The sequence below is a fragment of the Apium graveolens genome, chromosome 8 (genome assembly GCF_009905375.1).
Source record: "Apium graveolens cultivar Ventura chromosome 8, ASM990537v1, whole genome shotgun sequence".
Taxonomy (NCBI): Eukaryota; Viridiplantae; Streptophyta; class Magnoliopsida; order Apiales; family Apiaceae; genus Apium; species Apium graveolens.
Window position 1 is genome coordinate 265,565,255 of NC_133654.1, and position 17,763 is coordinate 265,583,017.

Sequence of the window (17,763 nt, forward strand, 5' to 3'; positions counted from 1 at the left end):
AAGCACGTGATCTGCCAAAACTTTCCTGCAATTTTTTGGTTGCTTTATAGACATCCCTCCATTGTTCTCTCTGATCACTCAATTATTTATTTTCACTTTCAAAAATTTAATCTTTTTATTTACCTTTCTTTTTAAATAAAAATTTAAAAACCAATAATTTAGCTGTCCTTGCACAGTGTATATCTATCTTTATCATCTTTTTTTTTTACAAACATGACTTGTAACTTTACAAATTACTGTCTGTTGTTATAAATTCTCGGAATGAGCAATTATCGAAACGGAACTATGATTTTTTTATTTATTATTTTTTTAAATAAAAAATTAAAAACCAATAATTTAGCTGTACTTGCACAGTATCTATCTCTATCATCTTTAGTTGTAAAGTTCTGGTCTTTTTTGTGTTTCTCAATTCTCTGATATACACACACACTTGCATGTTGTTTAAAACTTATAAAGTTTTGATTTTTAGCTTTAAAATCTATAAAGTTTTGATTTTTATGTGTAGTTTAGTAGTTACATACATATATAAGCACTGCCCAGTTGAAAATTATTGTAAAAACACACACTAGTAGGTGTTTTATACCCAGATCTCAAGGTTCTTGAATTTCAAGATTTTAGTGCATTTTTATTTGTATTTTCAAGAAAATTCCATTCTTTTCTTGTTTTTGTGTCTTTTGAGCAAATGGGTGGGTCTGGTTTGATTAAAGTTTGCAACTTTATCATGTTTCTGGGCTTTTTAGTTCACTTGAGCTTGTAGAAGTTCAAGATTTTAAGTTGTGAAAATAGTGAAAATTTCTTGAAAAAGGCCTTATTTTTGTATATGGTGGTGAGATTTTTGGGAAGAAAGTGATTTTATTTGATGGGTATGGATTGTTTTGGAAGTGTTTTTATGGTGGCATTGCTTGTTTTGATACTGTTGGAGGGCTCTTCTGCAACTCTTTCTCCTTCTGGTGTTAACTATGAAGGTCAGTTTTTATTTTTATTTTGTTTGATTTTGTTTAATTTTTTAGTTTTTTTAATCTCCCATTTTGATTTTCTGATATGGGCATGAATATATGTGTTGATATGTTTTTTATGTTAATGTAGCTGGTAATGTAAGTAGTTTATGATTTTAGGGTAGATGTTAGTTTGCGGTTTTAATTGGATTATTGTGTTGTGATTGCTGTGAGGAAGAAATTGTTGCTAGTAAAAAAAAGTTTAGTTCTTTACGTAATCGATTAATGTATGTGGATGTGCACAATGTGATGCAGTTGTAGCTTTGATGGCCATTAAAAGTGGTTTAGTTGACCCGTATAATGTTTTGGAGAACTGGGATATTACTTCGGTAGATCCATGTAGCTGGAGGATGGTTACTTGCTCTGGCGATGGATATGTTTCTGCTTTGTGAGTTGCTTTCGATCTTTTTCTGCTGAAATTTTTGTAGTAATCAGTCTAGTATTTTAATGATATATTTTTTTTACAATTTTAATATTACATTTTTACGAAATAATTTCACAATATTGATGCATGACTAGTTATTATGTGAAACAGAGAGTTTTGATTAAATTGAATTGTGTACTCTGGTTGAACTAATCTTCAACTTGTTTATGAATGCTTGTGATCTCCTTTCAGGGGGTTACCTAGTCAGAGTTTGTCTGGAACGATATCACCAGGGATTGGCAATCTCACCAACTTGCAGTCGGTGTAAGTTACTGATCTATTTTATGCCGGGTTTGTTTCCCAGTTGTCTTACAATTCCTCGTCTTTTAATTTCCCACTTCGAGTTTGCCTTCCTGAATTGTTCGGAATGATGCAAAAGGACCCTGATCAATCTATTTACTTATTTTGTCTTTCATCTGTAGGTTGCTGCAGAATAATGCTATTTCTGGTGTTATACCTTCTGCTATCGGAAAGTTGGAGAAGCTTCAGACGCTAGATCTTTCAAACAATAAGCTTGGTGGTAACATACCTAGTTCCTTTGGTGACCTCAGAAACCTTAACTATTTGTAAGTTAAAGAAACTTTATAAACTCCGATGAGTATACTATATGTGTGTGTGTGATTATTCAATTTTATAATAATTCGTCAACATTGTGTTTCTTTGAGCAAGGCAGGCGACTAAATAATAACAGCCTTAGTGGAACAATTCCTGAGTCCCTGTCTAAAATTGGAGGGCTCACTCTTGTGTAAGTCCTTTATTCAGACTGATCCGGAAACTTGTTGAAAGAACTGGATAACATTTCTTCCACTAGAGTTTGATTATCTAAGTTTAAATCTCTTGCAGGGACTTGTCTTTCAACAATTTCAGTGGCTCCCTACCCAAGATATCTGCCAGAACTTTTAAGTCAGTCCACTATGATCCTCATTGTTGAACTTGCCACTTTCCAGATTAGCTATATTTCTCTGTTTTGTCAAAAAATTTATAGTTACCCCTTCGTTTCAGAATAATAGGGAATCAAAACCCTCTAAATTGTGGCCTGAGCACAAAAAATAATTGTTCTGTTGTCTATCCAGAGCCTCTTAACTTCCCTCCAGATGGTAAGACGTGTTGCATTGTTATAATAGTCCGTGCACACTTTTTCAGTCTTATTATGGTAACCTATTGATGAGATGTATTTATTTTTTAGACAGTTCTGACTCCGGTGGTAAAGGCCACCGCGTGGCTATTGCCATGGGTGCAAGTTTTGGTGCTGCGTTCCTACTCATAGTAATTGTTGGATCCCTCATTTGGTGGCGATATAGGCACAATAAACAGATTTTCTTTGATGTTAATGGTCAGTTCCTTATCGCTTTCCCATTTATGAAACTAACCTTTGTGTTGAAGTGTTGATGTATAGTGATGTACATTAGCTACTTAAATGAATAGCTTCTAGGTTTTGAGATACTCATTCCAAAAGAAAATATGCATAATACAAACTCACCATCAAACATTAATACACTCTTCCCAGATGGAAGGTAAAAGGAGTTGGATATAACTTATAATTTATTGGTGTCGTAATATAGATCTAAGCTTAACTGCTCATACTCAAATATGCAATGCATTGTGCTATGTTTTTCCATTGAAAATGCGCACATGCTGAGCTATGAGTTGTTACTTGGCAGATCAATATGATCCCGAAGTATGCTTGGGACATTTGAGAAGGTTTTCCTTCAAGGAACTTCGGTCTGCAACTGACCATTTCAACTCGAAGAACATCTTAGGGAGAGGGGGATTTGGAATCGTGTACAAGGGTTGCTTAAGTGATGGGACTATTGTGGCTGTCAAAAGGTTGAAGGACTACAATGCCTTTGGAGGTGAAATACAGTTTCAGACAGAAGTTGAATTGATCAGTTCGGCACTACATAGAAATCTACTCCGTCTTTGGGGATTTTGCACAACTGAGAATGAAAGACTTCTTGTTTATCCGTATATGCCAAATGGGAGTGTTGCATCAAGATTGAAAGGTGAGTGCAAGGCAGCTTGCGTCTTATATAATGCAAATCTATTAAATGAATCTTGTGCTTTTTAAATGGTAATGTAGTTTCTCACATTAATGACTGTCAATTTGATTATTTCTCATAAAGGGAACCATAAATTTATGTGATATCTATCACTTGCAGAAATAAACTGTTACGAGCTAGGTTTACAGAGGACCATCTGGTACTTAATTTCAAAAGTTAATACGGAATATTATCAGTTCCAATAAAATTTTTGGGTGAAAACTTCTCCCACAAGCCATTTAATCGTCTTTGCTCCAGAAATATTTTCAGCAAGTAATATCCACAAATCAGAATCATCTCTTACTTCTCTGTGGTAAATTTATTAGTTTACTACAGTACTGTTCTTTGGTTAGTGCAAAATGCTGTATGACTTTGAAAATTATAGGTTTTGGTGAGCGGTGGTGACCGAAAGCAAAACTGTGTATATATTATTATCACAGGTCAATTAATATTGTGAAAACTGCTTTCTTGTCAGATCATATCCTTGGTAAGCCTGTTTTAGACTGGTCCAGACGGAAAAGAATAGCACTAGGAACGGCACGGGGGTTATTGTATTTGCACGAGCAGTGTGATCCTCGAATCATCCATCGCGATGTAAAGGCAGCCAACATCTTGTTGGATGAAGAGTTTGAGGCTGTTGTTGGTGACTTTGGGTTAGCAAAGTTGTTGGACAACCGAGAGTCACATGTGACCACAGCTGTCCGTGGTACCGTCGGCCACATTGCGCCCGAGTATCTATCAACCGGTCAATCGTCAGAAAAAACTGATGTTTTCGGATTTGGGATTTTGCTTCTAGAATTAGTCACAGGTCAGAAAGCTCTGGACTTCGGAAGGGCTGCAAACCAGAAAGGTGTAATGCTTGATTGGGTAAATTTTCTCTCTCTCATATATCAATTAGTGTTTTGAGTGAAATTCTTTACGTGTTCATAAATGTAAAATCTGTCATTGTAAGATACCTAATATATTAAGAAGTTTGAGGTAAGTTTCAAGTTTAAAAAACAATTTGACCCTTACTCAAGATCTGTATTCGGTTAACCTTAATACGATACCTGAAAAGCCTTGGACTCTTAGCTAGTTAGCTACATTTTTCTTAATTAACTAGGTAATTGATAAAATGTTTACTTGTATTACTTACTCTCTTCGAAAGATGGACTAAAGAAATTTTGTAGCTTGGGCCTATTATTACAAGTGTTGAATCTACTTACATTTATTGGAGTCTTGAAACCGTAAATTGGTTTTGCCATCTTACATTATGATATAACCATGTACAGGTTAAGAAGCTACATCAGGAGGGAAAGTTAAACCTAATGGTGGATAAAGCTTTGAAGAAAAACTTTGACAGGATCGAGTTAGAAGAAATGATTCAGGTTGCCCTTTTATGTACTCAGTTTACATCTGCTAATCGTCCGAAAATGTCAGAAGTTCTAAGAATGTTGGAGGGTGATGGCTTAGCTGAAAAATGGGAAGCCTCGCAGCAAAGGGCCGAGACACCAAGATACCAAGGAGGATTCGACACTCCTCAGAGATACTCAGATCTAATAGATGAATCCTCACTTGTTGTAGAAGCAATGGAGCTTTCAGGCCCCCGGTGACAATCGTGATGTCAACAATCTGGCGTGACAAATATCGAAGTAGTGATTGCATGGTAGTGGAAGGACCTTGTTCATCTGTAAAAAGAGTAGAATATTGAATCAAGATAAGCAGCTGCTCTGTCATTGACTAGTTGAGTTGCTAAAAAGCCTTGTTTCTTTTATTGTACTGTTTATATATACATCTTCTCTAGAAATTAAGTAATCAAAAGAAAGGAAGAGTTTAAAATAGAATATTAGCATTAATAAATTGTTACTATACAGATAACATCACTAAAATTAATCTCATAAATTGTCAATATAGCTGAATATTAGCAATTGTTGAATTTGATAAGATTTAAGTGAATTTGTTGGTTATACTGCCTCATATTCTCCATGTAGCATTTGATTATAAGATTCAGTATATACACGGTATGATATACATTTATTACACATAAAATAGGTAAATTATGCATGACTAACTTGACTGGGATATACAAGCTGCAATATTTCATTGCGATTGTCGTAATGTTTCGTTGCGACGGGTGAGTGTTACCGAAATCAAACATTGCGGCTGTTGTATTTTATCCAACGATGGCCGGGAATAAGTTTTCGATATATATGTTCTTGCATATTTTGAGAAAAACAAAAACTGAAACTGAAATCAAACATTACGGCTGGTGTATTCCATCCAACGATGTCCGAGAATAAGTTTTCAATAATATATATGTTCTTGCATATTTTGAGAAGAACGAAAACTGAAACTTGATACTAGTACGACAAGAGCTGTGGTATTTCATTGCAACTGTCGTAATGTTTCATTACGACGTGCGAGTGCTACCGTAATCAAACATTACGGATGATATATCTCATCCAACGATGGCGAGTAATATGTTTTCAATAAAATATATGTCCTTACATATTTCGGGAAGAATGAAAACTAAATTTATTGGCTACCTTGATATGTGAGCTGAAGTGGGCCATCTGTGTTGGACTTCTGTGATGCATGTATGCTGGCCGACAAAGAATTGATATGTTGAATGTCAGACAATTGCCATGCCCATAATAATTTGACATTCTTGTTGTGGGCCGACCCATTGGCCTTCCCTCGGGCCCAGTAGAATCATTTCAATTTATTGATGCAGGAACTGTTCACATTGAATTTTATGAAAAATCTTGAGCTGCTTCTTCAATAATTACATTAACAAAATATATTATAAAGAGATTAAAAATGATATAAAATAGATAAAACTATTACTTTTATGTTCATCAGGTTACTCTTGGTGAAGGCCCAATCTCCGTCACAGAAAAATGATGGTCCAAAATACCTGGATTCAATTCATATGGCCCAAAACATCGATTTGATACGTATGTTTCACATACAATCTTGAGATACGCATCACGGGATATGTATTTGTAAAATACGTGTCTTTTATAAATTGGAATACTCTTTTCCAAAATATATATCACGTCGATATTTTGAGTCAGGAATTTTAAATCCGGGTATTTTGGGTTGCTAACGCTGAAATGTGGTCATTTGTTTTTTTTTTGTTTTTTTCGTTTAACTTTTCTGCACATATCTCAAAATACTTTAACAATATAGTAAAAAAATATTTTTAATTTATTTTATGAATAAAAATATATGACTTATACTAAATTCAAAAAAAAAATAATAACTTTTACTATTCGGTCAAAATACTTAAAATTACATGCAGAAATAAATGACCGGTTTCGTGCCTTTATTTTTTTATATAGGAGCCTTGTAATTAAAAAAACGGAGCTGACGTGTGCATACCATAGATTTACAGGTGCACACCCTTTTATTAATATTGAGACCAATATACTCTTATATTCATATTTAACACAAGTTTACTTTCATGTAATTTAGCCCTAATTTTAATAAATCGGTGTGCACTTATAAATCAGAGTGTGCACATATTAGTTCCATTAAAAATATGGCTACATGGGTTGGCCAATCTAGATACAAATGGGCACCCTAGATAAAGCCCATAATCAATGAAGCCCAATACAAAAGAGCTGGGAGACAAATAAGATTCGTCCATTAGTTTAGTGGCCTAAAGAAAAACAAAAGCAAAAGGTAATCATACTTTTGGTCCGGTAATAATAAATGGAGTAATCAAGAAATATTAAATGAGTTAATTAGGACTGTGGGATGAGATTAGAGAGATAGTACATGATTAAGAAATAAACATTGCCAAATCTGTCTCTTCAGGTGGCATTATATAAATCAAGTTTCTCCCGAAATGGATACAAGAATCCTAACCTGTTTTGACCAACCCAACACTTATTATCTTGTGACCCACCTCATGTGCTTGCCTTTTGGTTAGTTTAAGTTGCATGTATTTTGCATTTGCAAGTTGGAAAACATTATTAGGTTAAAATAATTGTTAATTATAAGGGTGTTTGCGGTGCGGTTTAGATTAAAACTGAAAACCAAACCGCGGGTGCGGTTTGTCTAAATTCTCAAACCACAACCGCACTGCGTAAATCTTAAACCGTGCAAACCGCGCCACAAAAATGCGATGCGGTGCGGTGCGGTGCGGTTTAAACTGTTTAAGAAAATAATAAACTTTAGTGCGGGCGATTTAAAATTTTCAATATATCAATAAATGAATTAATAAATAAGTTTCAAGTTGATATTCTAACTCTGAATACAATTTTAATAAGTCTGAACCATGAAATGAGATTTTATTTTTGGTCATACATTAGATACAGTTTTAAATTATTTTAGTCGTTGACAAATAAATAATACTCCCTCCGTCCCTTTCATTTGTTTACATTTTTTAGAGAGTGTCTGACACGCATTTTAAGATACATATAAAGTATAGTTCTGTAATTTTTTTTACAATTTTGTTTTTCTGAATAAAAATTAAAACATTCAACTCTTATTCAGAAAAAAAAAATTATAAAAATAAGTTACATAACTATACTTTTTATGCACCTTAAAATGCGTGTCGAACACTGCCTCAGAAATGTAAACAATTGGAAGAGACTGAGGGAGTAAATGATAACATCCAACCATTCACCGTAAACTGCAATATTGTGCATAAATGCTTGATCACGAGCTGCTAAGCAATGTAGGCTGGCCCAAAAATTTCTCATATTTTAATATTATAAAGCAACTATATATATATATATATATATTATAATATGGGGTGTTGTGCGGTTTGAACGACGAGAGCAAAATCTCAAACCGCACCGCAACGCGTGGTTTGACAAAAATGCAAACCACGACCGCGCCACGAAAACTTTAAACCACGCGGAGCGGGCGGTTTATGCGGTTTGTGCGATTTGATGAACAACCCTAGTTAATTATGTGCACACATTCCACCTAGATGTGGATATTAATATGGGTAAGAAGGGTCAGCCGACCCCCTTAAATATTTTCTTAATTTTTTATATATATTCAAAATAAAGTATACATTTGAAATGATCGCGTAACAAATATCAAATTAAGACAGAAATATAATAATTTGGAGGAAAATTATCAAAATTATCTATATTTTATTGTAGATATATAAAAATTAAAATTCGCAAATTTTATCACATATAAACATCGAACACAGATGTCAAGTAACACATAATTAGAATATTTATTCCATTCTTTCCATATAATATTCATTTTTAAGTTGGGGGTGTAACAAATTATAACACCCCAGTCCCACATCGAGGAGATTTGGGACTTTTGTTTAGTTTATAAGACAAAGTACTACTACTACTTGCACCAACAAATCATGATCTTTTTGGAGCATGTGGTGGGCTAGTCATTATCCAAGTTGGCTGCATTTCGGACAGTAGGCTTCGGCTTATTTCGGACTCGGAATTGGGACTTGACCCGATTTTCGGAAAAGGCTCGGGATTTGACCCGGGTTGTCACATATGGTATCAGAGCCGACTCTCGAAAGCTTGATGCGTCAAGTTGCCGGAGGTGGGGACACGAAGGCTGGTGGTATTATCCCACAATTACAAGAGGTCCGGAGGTGGGGACACGAAGTCAGCCGGTATTATCCACAATGGCTAGAGAGGTACGATCTTGGTCCTATGGGCTGTCTGTTCGGGCCTGACGAGGACGTCAGGAGTTTAGGTGGGGGAGTTTGTAACACCCCAGTCCCACATCGAGGAGATTTGAGACTTCTGTTTAGTTTATAAGACAAAGTACTACTATTACTTACTCCAACAAATCATGATCTTTTTGGGGTCTGTGGTGGGTTAGTCGTTACCCAAGTTGGCTGCATTTGGGACAATAGGCTTCGGCTTATTTCGGACTCGGAATTGGGACTTGACCCAATTTTCGGAAAAGGCTCGGGATTTGACCCGGGTTGTCACAGGTATATGAGAATAAGAATAAGAATAAGATGCCAACTACTGGCAAAGTGTGGTCGTAGATCAAGACTGTGGTATTTATAAGAATTATTGTTTCGTACTGTTTTACTTTGTTCTGATATGTTATAAAAATCTGCTCTCTTTTGTTTTAAATTCTGAATTTCAAAATATAAAACTTTGGGTTGGATTTATTTTAGAAATTGTTTTTATAAAATCATTATTGTTTTGAGAAAAAATTGTTTTATTAAAACACCCGTTGTTTTTCGGTTAAATAGTTAGTCAATTTGTATTTGCTGAGCTTTGTAGCTCACCCCTTTTAATATTTCAGGTTTTGTCTAAGAGTTCGAGTTGGATAGCATTCAAGTTCGAGGACTTAGAATTTGAGTAAATTAATTTTTGGACTTCCGTTAGTTGCGCTTTCGTAATAATACATTTGTAATATAATTTTGGATTGATAATTGTATTTTTTTATTTAGAATTAATTATCTGGGAGTGCGGGCCGTTGCAATACCACACTTTGCCAGTGGTCGGCATCTAAAGTTCAACAATTATGCGCCCTTAATAGGTATCTAAAGTTGCACACTGGTGCGTCTACTTAGGGTATCTAAGGCTAGTTCCGGAACTATAGCGTAAATTACGAACGGGTTCGAAGACGTAGAGACTGGGTTTCAAAAGATTCTCGTATCTTATTTCTTATACAGTTCGAAACAGAATTCTTATATCTTATACGAAATTCAAAAATCAGAGTATCAAAACTTATTGGAAAACAAAAGTAAGTAAAAAAGTACTTACCTCAAAGCATGCCCAAATATGAATATAGCCTTTTTGACCCTCTAAACGATATTTTCTTTGAAAACATGAAACACGAATGTTGTAGAGAATGAAAAGATATTTCCGAAAAGTCCAGAATCATTGAATTCTGACTTACGATAAATTTTTTAAGAATTTTACAAGAATGCTGATTTTTATGAAAAAACCCTACGAATTTTAATACAAAAGACGAGGAACACGAATATGGTGTATTTATAACGATATAAAACCCTATTTCCTAACCAAGTTATCCATATTAGAATCTGATCCAAGGCTCATTACTAATTAAATTTTGAATCTTAGTCCTTATCTAATTTTAATCTCTTTTTATTCTATTACTCTATTATCAATCTAATTTTAAAAATTACGGAATATTACATAAAAAAATTGGACCATTTCTCGATTTGTGGGTGTCATCCTTGCGCAGGGGCCATGCTAATCTTCTTTGTATCATTCCAATTTTATCGGATGTATCCAAGCCCACAACCGAATGCGTACCGGACCCAACAACCCACCACATGCCAGTCCGAAAAAACTAGAGATTTTGGTACACATTGGTTGTTGGCTTGTATCTATAAAGGCCTCAAACACTCTAATTCTTATCGATGTGGGATGTTACAAACACCCCCTCTTATAGGATCGACGTCATCGATGATCTCATAAACACACAAACGGAACCTGGGTAGTGCCTCTGCACTTCCGGCCGGGCAAAACTCTGATACCATTTATAACATCCAAGCCCACAACCGAATGCGTACCGCACCCAACAACCCACCACAGGCCACTCCGAAAAAGCTAGCGATTTTGGTACATATTGGTTGTTGACTTGTATCTATAAAGGCCTCAAACACTCTTATTTTTATCGATGTGGGATGTTACACAAATACACTAGTTTTATGATAAATAAAGGTACTTTTTATCAGATCTTAGGCAAAAATATCAAATTATTAGTATTTTACATAAAATAATATGGGAATGAAAAGAATTAGATAATTTAGGATGTGTTGTTAGTTTCACATCAAACCGTGTGATCAACGAGGAAGTAAATACGATTAGACATGCCCAAAATAGATTAATTGGACATAATATTTTAAGAAATTTAATCTAACTATTATACATACATGGATTTAGTGAAATGACATTTTAATGATACAATATAACCAATTTTTGACTTACTCTTACAAAAAAATGAAAAAGGTATGAGTTAATCTAATTTTAGTGTAATCAAGTCGATAAGTTAATTTCTTAACATTAATAGACTAATTTTTGGATATAATTTACGACCCACCTTAACTTGGAGCTGATATGCCAATAATTCCACCTATATTTTGCTAATAATTTTACAATCCAAAAAGAACTTTACTACATATATCACCATTTTTTAACATCGGATAATTTTCAGTTTTAATTTTAACCGAATAATCAAATTCAATTGATCCGAATTTACGATGAGTGATCTATTAAAATTTTTAAACACAGTTAGTAACCTACTTCATATTTAAGTTAGTAATTATTACGGAGTATGCAGTCCAACATACTCAACAGGCCCAGCATGATTTCACAATTCAGCCCAACTCCAAAAACAAGTAGTCATAGATAGTTTGACAAAAGAAGAAAAATGGCACCAAAAGTTGTTACGATCTAGTTGAAAGAAATGTACTGGTTGATAGAATATATAGAGAATAAGCCAGAGAGAATAGATTAGAGTTTTACAGATATGAGAGTTATTGTATTGATCATCTTCTTCACAACAATTATAATGTAGTTTATTCAGATTTCATCTATCTTTATCAAGTTTTATAACTATTCTTTAGTGATTGTTAGTTCACATTTATAAATTTGACATGGTATCAGAGCCAAATCACACAAAATCTTCCGCAAATCTTGTTGATTGCATTCACAAATCTTGTTTTTCATCAGTTCTTGTTCATTGTTGAATGTTCTTGTTATAGTGTCTACAAACTGTTTGATAAAATGACAACACCAGATCGTACATATGATGCAGCTGCTAGTAGTCAGATTTCAACTATAATTGATAGTAATCACCCTTACTACCTTCATCCCTCAGATAATCCAGGGATGCTTCTCACAAATGTGGTTCTGAATGAACAGAACTACTCACAGGGGAGTCGATCAATGGTGATTGCGTTATCATCAAAGTTGAAGCTTGGATTCGTTGATGGATCTTATGCAAAGCCAGCTCTCAACAATGTTCTCTCTGCACATTGGATGCATTGCAATAACATGGTAATTTCATGGATCTTGAACTCTGTAGCAACGGATATTCGTAACAGTATTGTATACATGAATTCTGCTCATCTAATTTGGAAAGATCTTGAAATTCACTATTCTCAAAACAATTTACCTAAACTGTTCAACTTGCGTAAAGAAATTGCTCAAATTACTCAAGGATCTCTTACAATAGCTTCATACTATACTAAATTCAAGACTCTTAACGATGAATTAGAGAGTCTTTCTGCTAAACCTAGATGCACTTTGCACATCTGGTGTTAATGGAAAATATGATCAGTATGAGAGTACAGTGCAACTGACTCAGTTTCTTACGGGGTTAAGTGAACAATTCACATCTGTGCGAGGTCAGGTCTTACTAATGAAACCATTTCCTTCATTGAGTCAGTGTTATTCTATCTTGCTTCAAGAGGAAAACCAGAGAGACACTCAACGATCTTTTTATATGACGCGTAACAGCTTAGCTATGAATGTGAAGAATAATTATTTAGGTGCTCAGAAGAAATCTGGCTCAACACCTACTCTTACAAACAGAAAATCTGATTCTAATGTGCAATGTGAGTTTTGTCATATACAAGTACATAGCAAAGATACCTGTTTCTGCATTCATGGTTATCCACAGTGGCACATGTTGTTTGGTAAACCAAAACCCAAACCAAGAAACTCTCAGAATAAAGCTAACAATGTCTCTCAGAATGTTTCTCAGAACACATAATCAATCTCTCCTGATGCTACAGCTAAAGGCACTGGTCTTACTGATGATCAGTATCAGCACTTGCTCAGGATGGTTCAGGCTACAATGAAGAGTTATGATACTTCAACTTCTTCCTCGGTGAATAATGTGCCATTTGCAGGTACATTTAAGTTTCTGACCTGTACTGCTCATAACACTGATAATATTACTTCAGATTAGTGGATTCTGGACTCAGGAGCCACTGATCATATTACCACCTCTACACACCTATTACACAATGTTACAGTCAGTTATGCTAGCTTACAACTACCTAATGGTCAATATGTTAATGTCACTCACACTGGAGATTTTAAACTTACTCCAGAACTTACTTTGCACTCGGTTCTTTGTGTTCATAACTTTACTTATAATCTACTCTCTATTCCAAAACTAGTTGCTAATACTACAACTAGTGTTTCCTTCACACCTACTTCTTGTCTCTTACAGGACCCTACTTGGATGAGGGCTGTAGAGATTGGTAAATTCTCTAATGGACTATACTTGTTCAGTCCAAGTGCATATCAGACTCAATCATCTATCTCGAGTACTGCAACTCATATAACTCTTAGTTTCTGTTGATTTACTGCATGCAAGATTGGGGCATGTCCCTCTTGCGATGCTTAAACTCTTACCTTTTGAGGGTAATATGAAAACTCTGTCAAATTGTGATAGCTGCCATTTGGAAAAACAGTCTAGATTCCCCTTTTCTGATAGTACTAGTACATCCAACTCTTTGTTTGACTTTGTCCATATTGACCTTTGGGGTCCATATTGAAAGAGATATGTCCTAAGTCCAATCATGTATGAGGATTTAGGAATAACTTTTATGTAATATGTTTTGATTTCATTGATATTAATAAAAGACTTGTTTTGTTTTTATTGCGGGCTCTATCTATTTAAATGTTTAAATAAGATATACCACATTTTAGAGTAAAGCTTTTTATGGATTGTGATAAGATCATAATAATGAGACCTAAAAGATGATAACTCTAAACTTAAATAGTTCCTGATCGTAGGATTACTAACTGGTAATTAATAATCCGCAAAGATCGGTACATACTATGCTTGCTCCATTATGAAGGATGTCTGTTCTCATAGACATTTGTGTGGTGACACTATAGCTAGTATGTAGGTTCTTATTATAGAATAAGTTCACTGAACATGACTCACACAGCTGAACAACTGATGGAGTTCACTCACATGTCAGCAGTTGTTCACATAGTGATAGTTGTACAAGTATCCTTAGACTTGAGGTCATCATAGTCATCTTATGTACACTGAACTATCCTTTGGTTTAGTTCTTAGTCTCAAGGGACAATTATAAGGGCTCTACTGGGTATAGGAATTTGTACACGAAGATAGTGTATGATCAGTAAAGGATCTACCCCTTCAAGTGAAGGAAGAGAATGTTCAATGCTGATCCACTTATATTCGTTCAGGAATCTCTGGCCAGAGTGAATGAAATTAGAAAGGAGTTTATAATTTACATTAAATAGAACTAAGCATAGTGAATGGGAAAGCAAGTGATTAAATAAGATAGGCTTGACACAAGTTACATGCCTTATATTTAATCGTGACATTGCAGGGTAGAAGGAATTAATTGTACGGTAACTACTCACTAAATAGGTTCTTGGTATTCTAAGCAGTGAATTCGTATTATCCGGATAGTCGCGATATGTTGAGAAGTATCCCTCACGATGTAGAATAAATATGATTAATTAATTAATCATATTTAATGAATTAGAGAATTTATATAAATAATGATAAAATAGTTTTATTATTATTTATTTCTACTACCGGCTTAATATTGAACCTACAGGGTCACACCATAAAAGAGAATGATTTAATGGTGGAGGAATTAATTAATAATGGCTGATAATTATTTATTTATGAAATAAATAATTAATTGGAAAATTTAATAATTGATTAAATGAGATTTATTTGATTATAAATTAATTAAGAAAAAGTTCTTAATATTATTAATTAAGAATTTAATTTTTGGAAATTAAATCAAGAGAGAGAATTATTTCTAAAGTGTTTCGAAAAAGGATTAATAATTAAAAGGTGTTTTAATTATTAATGAGAATAATAAAGGGTTAATAATAATAATATTTTATGAGAAAATTTTCAGCTGAAAATTTTGCCTATAAATATACAATTATAAACCCTATTTTTGCCTAAACCTAAAAATTGTACAAAACCCTAATTCTCTCCACCTCCTTCTTCTCCATTACATCGTTTTCTTGGTGGATACCAGTTGAGTACTTCACACTTGAGGAGCAGCTGCTAAGGTTCTCCGTTCATCGTTTTTGGATCGCCATTAAAGACCTCCATCTTTCCATTAACGTAAAGCTTCTTAAGGTAAACATAGTGAACTACGAATTAAATATTATTTTTTGCATGGATCCTGCGGAGGGTTTCGGTTTTTTTTAAGATTTAAATTTACGTTTTCGTTGCGTTTATGTGCTAAAAACCCTTCGCATATCACTGTAAAACTCATGGCAGTTGTAACATGTTTCTAACAGTGTTGGATGACAAATCAAGAGCTACTTGGGTGTTTATGTTAAGTGATAAAACTCAAGTTTCTACTCTCCTGTCTCAGTTCTTTACTTATGTTCAGAATCATTTTAAGTGCAATGTCAAAATACTTAAATCTGACAATGGTTTTGAATTTGTTAATAAATCTCTGAGTACTTGTTTGGCCAATCTGGGTTCTTCATCAAACTAGTTGTACATACACTCCCCAACAGAATGGGAAGGTAGAAAGAAAACATAGACAACTATTGAATACTGCTAGGGCTTTGAGATTCCACTCCGATTTACCTTTACATTTTTGGGGGGATTGTATTCTCACTGCAACCTATCTGATTAATAGGACACCAACCCTCTTACTTCAAGGAAAATCTCATTTTGAAGTTTTGTATGATAAACTTACTGATTATACTGATCTTAGGATTTTTGGTTTTTTGTGTTATGCCACTAGTACTCCTCAGTCCAAAGACAAGTTTGCCCCTAAATCAATTAAAAGAGTCTTTCTGGGGTATCCTTATGCTAAGAAAGGTTTTAAAGTGTTAGATCTTGAGTCTAGAAAAGTCTTTATCTCCAGGGATATGCATTTTGTCGTGACTGAATTTCCCTTCAAATATATTGAGTCTTCTGTTTCCCAATTATTTCCTGTTCCCTCTAATTCAACAAACTTTGACCCTTTGTTTGATCCTTCTGATTTTGTATTAGTATCTACTCCCTCTTTAGATCACAGTCCTTCACCTGTGACTACTCCTTCTTCTGATACTCCATCAGTAAGTGATCATAATACCATCACTCCTTGGTAAAGAGAATAATCCTCTCCTTTGAGTTTGAGAATAATCAAAAAAGGGAAAATGGCTCTTAAAGTTATTGAATTGCTCTGCTCCTAAGCTACTAAGCTATCTATTATTTCCAGACCTGTTAGGAACAAGGTTTTACCTCTTAAATATTCTGATTACACTAATCTTCCCTCAATGTTTAATAAATCTGTTAGTACTGTGGTCTTCTCTGCTGAACCACAAACTGCAGAACTTATTAATCATTTCTCTTCAGAATATAATCATTTTGTGGCCACTGTTGCAAAAATTCCAAAACCTTACTCTTGTAAACAAACTTTTGCTTCTCTAGAGTGGTGTTTAGCTATGAATGTTGAACTTGCTGCCTTAGAAGTCAATAACACATGACAGGTTGTGCCTTTACCCGCTAACCAGAAAATTGTTGGTTGTAAATGGTTATACAAGGTCAAATATCAGTCTGATGGTACAGTGGAAAGGTATAAGGCTCGCTTGGTTGCAAAAGGCTTTACTCAAACAGAGGGACTAGATTATTTTGAGACATTTGCTCCTGTGGCAAAGATGACTACCCTCAGATTAGTTCTTGCACTGGCTGCTATGTTCAACTGGACTATTACTCAGCTAGATGTTACCAATGCATTCTTGCATGGAGATCTTACTGATGTCTCCAATGCATTTTGTGTTCTGTTGGGTTCTTCTTTAATCTCATGGAAAAGTAAAAAGCAGCCAAATGTGTCCAGCTCTACTGTTGAGGCCGAATATAGGTCCATGGCTGATACCTCGTGTGAAATTGCTTGGTTATTGGCTTTGTTTTCTGAATTACATCTTCCAATTAAAATCCCTGCACAATTGTTATGTGATAATCAATCTGCAATTAACATCGCCTCTAATCCCGTGTTCCATGAACACACTAACCATATAGCCATTGATTGTCATTATGTACCGGAAAAATTGCAGGAGGGTGTCATTGTTCCAGCTCATGTGTTTACTAAGTATCAACCTGTAAACTTGTTTACAAAAGCACTATCTGCTATTCAACTTCAATTTCTGCTCTCCAACTTCAATTTCTACTCTCCAAGTTCGGAGTTTGCAATTATTTTTCCACCCCTAACTTGAGGGGATGTTACGGAGATCCAACCCAACATACTCAACAGGCCCAACAGAATTTCACAATTCAGCTCAACTCCAAAAACAAGTAGTCAGAGATAGTTTGACAAAAGAATAAAAAAAGGGCGGCAAAAGTTGTTACGATCTAGTTGAAAGAAATGTACTAGTTGATA

General features: G+C 34.6%; 1 protein-coding gene and 1 non-coding gene across 2 annotated transcripts; one reads left to right on the top strand and one right to left on the bottom strand.

Moving 5' to 3' along the window:
• Nucleotides 1–362: 362 nt before the first annotated feature.
• LOC141677097 (protein NSP-INTERACTING KINASE 3-like) lies at nucleotides 363–5,211 on the top strand. The gene is made up of 11 exons (XM_074482832.1): nucleotides 363–965; nucleotides 1,251–1,383; nucleotides 1,612–1,683; nucleotides 1,842–1,985; nucleotides 2,093–2,164; nucleotides 2,263–2,322; nucleotides 2,422–2,516; nucleotides 2,606–2,752; nucleotides 3,081–3,422; nucleotides 3,934–4,325; nucleotides 4,730–5,211. Exons 1-11 carry the CDS (start codon nucleotides 860–862, stop codon nucleotides 5,048–5,050), a joined length of 1,884 nt encoding a protein of 627 aa, XP_074338933.1. The 5' UTR covers nucleotides 363–859; the 3' UTR covers nucleotides 5,051–5,211.
• A 5,350-nt stretch (nucleotides 5,212–10,561) lies between these two features.
• Nucleotides 10,562–10,664, bottom strand: LOC141681968 (U6 spliceosomal RNA). The gene has a single exon (XR_012559373.1). It is a non-coding gene; the product is annotated as a U6 spliceosomal RNA (small nuclear RNA).
• Nucleotides 10,665–17,763: the final 7,099 nt, after the last annotated feature.